Genomic DNA, 6,992 nt, shown 5'->3' on the forward strand with positions numbered 1-6,992 from the left:
GGGCCGGGAGCCCTCCAAGGGTGAGCTGGGCAACTTGTAGAGCGAGGAATATGCCCTCCGCTGCCGGCGCCCCGGCCGCTTTTGTCTGGGCTCCCAGCCGGGCTTCCGAGGCTTTGTACCATGGATTTGGGAGTGACAATGGGCATTTCCCTCAGATTCAAGGCTGCTCAACCTCACCTCTGTAGGGGGAAAAAAAATCAGAAGGGAGTGGCCCAAGGACCTAGCCATTCGGCCGAATTTTTTAGACATTTTGGGAGTCTCCTCCGAGGCCTTTAAGTGCGAACCGCGCGAAGCGGCCCTGCCCGGGGAGACTCGCTGAGGCAGGGCTGAGGCGGCGGGCGGGAGCAAGCTGCTCTAGCATTTGGGTTCTGCCCTGTGGCGTGTTCTCTTCCAGGGCCTTTCCAGCATCATCGGAGAAGACGAAGCACCCTGGCCGCCACTGTCCGTGCTGCGCCAACTCGCCCGGCCGCCCGCCCGCCCGCCCTTCTGAGGGCAGGCAGAAGCCCCTCTGTGTCCTCCACCGCCGCGCCCCGGCTCGCCCCTCGGGCCGCGGCGTGTGCCCAGCCTCACGTCGGGGTGTGTGTGGCCGCGCGGGCGTGTGTGAGTGTGGCAGGGGGAGTGGGCCCTCCGAGCTGCTCCATCCGTCCGTTTTATTAGGGACACATTAATCTATAATCAAATACACCTCATAAAATTTTTATTGAAAGGCATAATATCATTACAGAGGTCTTCCACCTGTTTTAAACAACACGACAAGCTGTGAGCAAGCGTGTGTGTGGGGATGTGTGGGGAGGGGTGGGTGTGAGTAGGGAGAGAGGCGAGGGGAGAACAGCTCCCCTCGGGCGCTAGGGGCCGCCCCGAGGGCCCGCCTGCCTCGGGCGACACCGGCCTGGCGCGCCCCCAGCCGCTCCGTGTGCCCTGGACGCGCAGCCCGCGGCTCGGAAGCTGGAGAGTCAGCGACGGGGCCCGACTGCGGGACCGAGGGCGGCAAGAAGAAGCGAACAAATAGTCCCCAGCGCCTCCTCTGGATGCGGTCGCGTCTGTGGTCCTGGCAGCCGCTGGGCGGGCCAGGCCAGGTCGGGCCGGGCCGAGCCGGGCACATGGACCTGGGCCTGCGGGCTCTAATTGCGGCGCTTATGTTGATGATTTTTTTTTTTAATCACAGCAGCCCCCAGTTTAGCGGACTGATTTACTCCCGGTATTGGTAAATATGATCACGTGGGCCGCGCGACCAATGGTGGAGGCTGCAGCCTGCGAACTAGTCGGCGGCTCGGGCGCCGGCGGGGAGCTGCTCGGCGGCGGACAGTGTAACCTTGGGTGGGAGTGCGGGACGCCTCAAAATGTCTTCCAGTGGCACCCTCAGCAACTACTACGTGGACTCGCTTATAGGCCATGAGGGCGACGAGGTGTTCGCGGCGCGCTTCGGGCCGCCGGGGCCAGGCGCGCAGGGCCGGCCTGCAGGTGTGGCTGATGGCCCGGCCGCCACCGCCGCCGAGTTCGCCTCGTGTAGTTTTGCCCCCAAATCGGCCGTGTTCTCTGCCTCGTGGTCCGCGGTGCCCTCCCAGCCCCCGGCAGCGGCGGCGATGAGCGGCCTCTACCACCCGTACGTTCCCCCGCCGCCCCTGGCCGCCTCTGCCTCCGAGCCCGGCCGCTACGTGCGCTCCTGGATGGAGCCGCTGCCCGGCTTCCCGGGCGGTGCGGGCGGTGGCGGTGGCGGTGGCGGTGGCGGTGGTGGTGGAGGCGGCGGTCTGGGCCCCGGTCCCAGCCCTAGCCCCAGCGGCCCAGCCAACGGGCGCCACTACGGGATTAAGCCTGAAACCCGAGCGGCCCCGGCCCCCGCCACGGCCGCCTCCACCACCTCCTCCTCCTCCACTTCCTTATCCTCCTCCTCCAAACGGACTGAGTGCTCCGTGGCCCGGGAGTCCCAAGGGAGCAGCGGCCCCGAGTTCTCGTGCAACTCGTTCCTGCAGGACAAGGCGGCAGCGGCGACGGGGGGAACCGGGCCTGGGGCAGGGATCGGGGCCGCGACTGGGACGGGCGGCTCGTCGGAGCCCTCAGCTTGCAGCGACCACCCGAGCCCAGGCTGTTCGCTGAAGGAGGAGGAGAAGCAGCATTCGCAGCCGCAGCAGCAGCAACTTGACCCAAGTAAGTGCAAAAGAAATTGCCCCCTGATTTATTGCTGAAACCTGTAAGGCTCGAATGTGCAAAACTGATAGTTTTACTAACCTATAAAAACGTCTAGACGCCTACCCAAGACTAGGCGAGCAACATGCATCCATAAAAAGAGCTTCCCATAACCACCTACCCTGGGCGCTCAGTTTGTACGGTAAACAGAGCGCGGGCATTAAGGCTTTTTATGATAATTCCCCCCAAGTTGTGAAAAGCGACCATCCTTGGTGAAATTAATTTAACGACCTCTCTTCCCCACCCTGTGGTCTCTCCCTGCCTCCCCTCCTCCCCTCTCTCCCCGTCTCCAAACCTCCCTGTTTGTAGACAACCCCGCCGCGAACTGGATCCACGCTCGCTCCACCCGGAAAAAGCGCTGTCCCTACACCAAATACCAGACGCTTGAGCTGGAGAAAGAATTCCTCTTCAACATGTACCTCACCCGGGACCGGCGCTACGAGGTGGCCAGGATTCTCAACCTAACAGAGAGACAGGTCAAAATCTGGTTTCAGAACCGTAGGATGAAAATGAAAAAGATGAGCAAGGAGAAATGCCCCAAAGGAGACTGACCCGGCGCGGTGCTGGCGGGAGCGCTCAAGGGCAGCGGATTTGTTGTTGTTGCTGTTTTCCTTTGTGGGTGTTTGGTGCTTGATTTCCAGAAACTCTCCAGCGACTTGGATTTCTTCTTTTTTTTTTTTTTCTTTTTAGATAGAAGTGACTGTGTGGTTGGTCTCTGAGGTATTTGGGGGACTCTGTATTTGCTCGTTTACGTGTTGGAAAAACCAAGTGGCTTTGGGGTTTCGCCCTATCCCACTCCCTCCCTTTCCTGCTCCATTGGTTCCTTAAGAAATGCTATATTTTGTGAGTGCAAGCTGGCTTGGGGAGTCCTCTCTTGTGTAAATGTCCCCCATGTTTCTGAAAAGTGCTGTAGTTTAGTCCCCTCACCCCCAGCACTGCCCAAACAGGGGCCAAGTGCGCCCCAATTCCAAGAATGAAGGCAGAGCGACAACAGTGCGGACACCCCGGCTGCTAGCCCACGGTGAAGCCCGGCCGGGTTGCCCACCAGTTGCGAAAGCCCCCTTTCCTCAGGGAGCACGCGGGACCTCGGTGGAGATCTCCAGTGAGGCTTAGAGGAGCCCAGGGCCTCGGGCGGGTTGGGGTTTGTCCTCAGTGCATTGGACGCGCTGCTCTCTCCCCTGAAGGCTGGGCTCGCGTGGGCGGCCGCGGGTGGTGGCCCTCCCGGTTCCTGCCCGAGGACCAGTTGTAAATGTTACTGCTTCCTACTAATAAATGCTGACCTGATCAAATGGAGCCCAGACGCTGGCCCTAAACATTGTGTGCCTGCTTTCTCTGCCTCTCTGCAAAATATCACACTCAGGATATTTCTCCTCTACCCCTGGGAGTGAGACATTGTTAAAAATTCAGGGCCCTTCCACCTGACAGATCTCTCTGATGTGTCTCTGCCTTCTCTGCCTCACATCCCTTTGTGTAGGCAGATGCAGCAGCACAGACCCTGTAGGGGGACATTGGTGCCTCCCCAAGCCTGGTTCAAGGTCCTCCACGAACTCTGTGCTTGGGCCCAGTGTTAGCCTTGCAGAAGCGCCCAGAAGAGCCAGCAGGCCCCAGAAGCCAGGCACTTTCAGGCTGGGGCTTGGGTACACAGCACCCTAACCTTCCCTGGGCTCCTGAAGCCCCAGATGCCAAACCCCTCTCCAAACAAGGGAAAGGCCAACTCTGCACTCTGGAGCAACTGTCCCAGCTCCGTGGGGCTAGCTGGCTCCGGGAGGTCCCAGCTGGTCAGGCTGTGAGCTTCTGCTCCTCCCCACCAAAGCCCCAAAGTGACCTTAGCGATCAAAATGGTCAAGGCTCTCCTCCCCAGCCACCTCCATTTCACCGCCCCCTTCCCCCCACCCAGCTTCTGTGTATGTTTAGCCCCCAGCTTGGCCCTCTGAGGGCTGCATTCAGGGGCTAAAATGAAGGTCATTGTAAGTGAGGGTTTGGGTGAGCACAGCATTTGCAGGCCAAAGAGGCAGCACTGCCAAGTGGCCTGAGCTGGGTGGAAGGTGGGGGCGGTGGCAGAGATCTTGGGGGATCCCAATGAAAGAGGGGACGCGAAGAAAAAGCAGAGGGGGGCTGGGAGGGAAAGCCAAGGAAGGCCCAGATCCGGCAGAAGGTGCTGCGCACCCCTGCCACTGTGGCCAGCTCGGTACCTAGGGCTCTTTGAAAACAGGAAGAGCCAAGGTGTCATAAAGCCATCTAGCCGGCCAGACGTCTGGAGGTAATGAGTTTACGACAGGCCCGGTGCTTTGCTTTGAAACCATCTCATTTTGATGTTTGTGTTTGTGGGAGAAAAGGAAAAATGCAGACAAAACTGGGTCTTAAAATCTAGACAATAAAATATAAACAAGACTGCGTTGGACCAAGAAGGCAGGGGCATGGGAGCCCCCGGGTGAGGTGTGAGCACCTAGGAAGTAAACATGAAAGAGGTAGGAAGGAAGAGGTGAATGAATTTCTGATTTTTGAAATGAACCAGGTAATGGAAGTAGCCTAAGGAGATGGCATTTTATAATATTTTGACTATGACCACGGTTTAGCTGGTTCTTTAGAAACAAACAAAAAAAAAATTGGCCTGTTATCTGGGGATAGGGCGGTTAGTGATCTTAGGTCATTTACCCAGATGAGAGTCTCCCAGAAGTGTGGTTCGCGGGAAAAGATGAAGTTAGATGCCTATTCACAAGACTCTCTGGCCCTCCACTCCAAACTTTGAAGCAAAATGTTGTTGAAATTTATGTCTATTCACTTATAAAAAAAATACAATTGTTACACCTAAACTGGAGGAAAGCAGTTTTGAAGATGAGTAAAAAGATTAACCTAACAGGAAACACTTAAGCCAATTGAATAGTCATTGCTTTAAAAAAAAATTCTAGTGGAATGCTTAGTTCAATGACTTTTGATATATATTTTTAAAATCCCATTTATTGTCCATAGAAATTCAAACAAACAGAAGCGCAAAGGGACTTTCCAGACAGCCACTCAGAGATCCAGCAAAAAGCTTTTGATTTGGCTTCGATTCCCCCCAAAATCGGCCACCTAAGTGGGCCCCAAAGCATTAAAGTTACAGTGTTAAAGTAGCAAATATTCATGATTTAATTCTAAAAGCAACAGCTGTAAGAGAAAAACAAAAACATAACAATACTTGATTTCTGTAATTTCTTGGTTGCCAAAGTGTCTGGTTCCTCTGGAAAATAAAAAGCCTCTTGGCAGTTGATATTTAGAAAGTTGTAGGTTTTGTTAAATCTAGCCTGTCCTATAATTGTTTTAAAAGGCACAGCTGGGCGGTTACAGCATGGGGACTTTTGGTGTCTGGCAAAAGAAGGGCTGGAAGCTTTTGGAAAAGACACTACTGGAAGCTGTTGGGAGCACTGATTAGAATATCCTAGGCATGCAGGAGCTCCTGCTTGCTGCTCTTGACTTGTTGACAGTCACAGGAATGAAGCATTATTAGTGTCAGCAGTCCAAGCCCCAAACTGAAGAACGAGATTAGAATCGGTTTGAGATGAATAAAAATTAAATTCAGTTGGCTGGAGGTGGCATTTGGCCACTAGAGAGCGCTGTTGCTCCACTTTCTGATCTCGTAAAGCTGGAATTGCGGCGGAGAAAGGTTTTGATTAAAAATATTAACAATCTTATTTTTAATCCGAAATTAGGATAATTTTAACCAAAAATAAACAAGGTGTACTATTAATTTCTGTGTTTGCTGGGCATAAAATTTTGGCTCGATCATGGCTTCAGAAACTGGACTGTGGCACAGCTGAAACTATGAAACATGATAAATTAATGTATTATATCAAAACAGAAAGCTGTAAAAAGCATAGATCTTTTCTTACTAAGTTAATCGCGCTCTTTTTCTACTCATATTATAAACGGAATGCTTAAATAAATGTTAAAAACTGTTTTGTCCCAAGAGGAAATGTTGTAACGTTTTCTAAATTTGGCCTGAATGTCTATAAATGAATTTTCTAGTGTTCATTTTTCTTTTATTCCCCCGAGGAATCACACAGTTCTACAAGATGCCTGGTATTGTTGAGATCCAGGCTCTTTCATTTTTCCCCCCATTCCATTCCAAAATCCACTCATTTATCCAGGGTTCAAACACACACACACACACACACACACACACACACGCCAAACTGAAAAAAAGGGGCACAATTACAAAGGTAGCTCCAAGGCTTTATTGACAATAATAATCTTTTAATTGGGCATTTGCAAGATTGAAGGACAAATCCTTAATTGTCAGAATCAATTCGTTCGCCTTCGGATTTAAAGAAAGTCATTATACTTGGCAATAACCAGCAGAAAAAAAACCCCACAAAAACAAACAGCAACAACAACAAAAAAAACCCTTGCTCTCCACCACCCCAAGTCTGCACTCCTTACTAATTTAAAAATTAAATAAAGCATGCCTTTGTCATCTCTAGATTCATTAACGATTCCTTTACCTTTCAGTCATTCCCAGTAGAAATAATTGAGTCGGACATTATCACCTTGCTATGTCTGTCCATCTCGATCTCATTTTCCTCATTTGTAAAAATGATATTTCAGTCCACCCGGACACAAGTCAGGATCGCGCTCGCAGGCTGGGCCAACCCACAAGGAGCTAGGGGTAGCTGAAATCGCTCGCCAGCCTGCGGCATCTCTGAGGCCGTCTGGGGTTTTCGGAAATTTGCATTTGGTGTGGAAAGCCGGCGTGGTGCGTTTAGCTTGAGCAGGGGCGCCTTGGAGGTCTGTTTCCAAGGCTGGGAGCCTGGCGCCCTCACGACATTGTA

General features: G+C 52.9%; 1 protein-coding gene across 1 annotated transcript; it reads left to right on the top strand.

Moving 5' to 3' along the window:
- Positions 1-861: 861 nt before the first annotated feature.
- On the top strand, positions 862-3,477 carry HOXD9 (homeobox D9). Its single transcript, XM_008968511.6, has 2 exons — positions 862-2,145; positions 2,494-3,477. Exons 1-2 carry the CDS (start codon positions 1,341-1,343, stop codon positions 2,733-2,735), a joined length of 1,047 nt encoding a protein of 348 aa, XP_008966759.3. The 5' UTR covers positions 862-1,340; the 3' UTR covers positions 2,736-3,477.
- Positions 3,478-6,992: the final 3,515 nt, after the last annotated feature.

This window comes from Pan paniscus, chromosome 13 (assembly GCF_029289425.2).
Source record: "Pan paniscus chromosome 13, NHGRI_mPanPan1-v2.0_pri, whole genome shotgun sequence".
NCBI classification, from domain to species: Eukaryota; Metazoa; Chordata; class Mammalia; order Primates; family Hominidae; genus Pan; species Pan paniscus.

Excerpts from the sequence above, each read along its gene's own strand:
- HOXD9 (XM_008968511.6), top strand. The coding sequence starts at position 1,341 with ATGTCTTCCAGTGGCACCCTCAGCAACTACTACGTGGACTCGCTTATA. Across the intron at positions 2,146-2,493 it reads GCAGCAGCAACTTGACCCAA|ACAACCCCGCCGCGAACTGG; the intron begins GTAAGTGCAAAA and ends CCCTGTTTGTAG.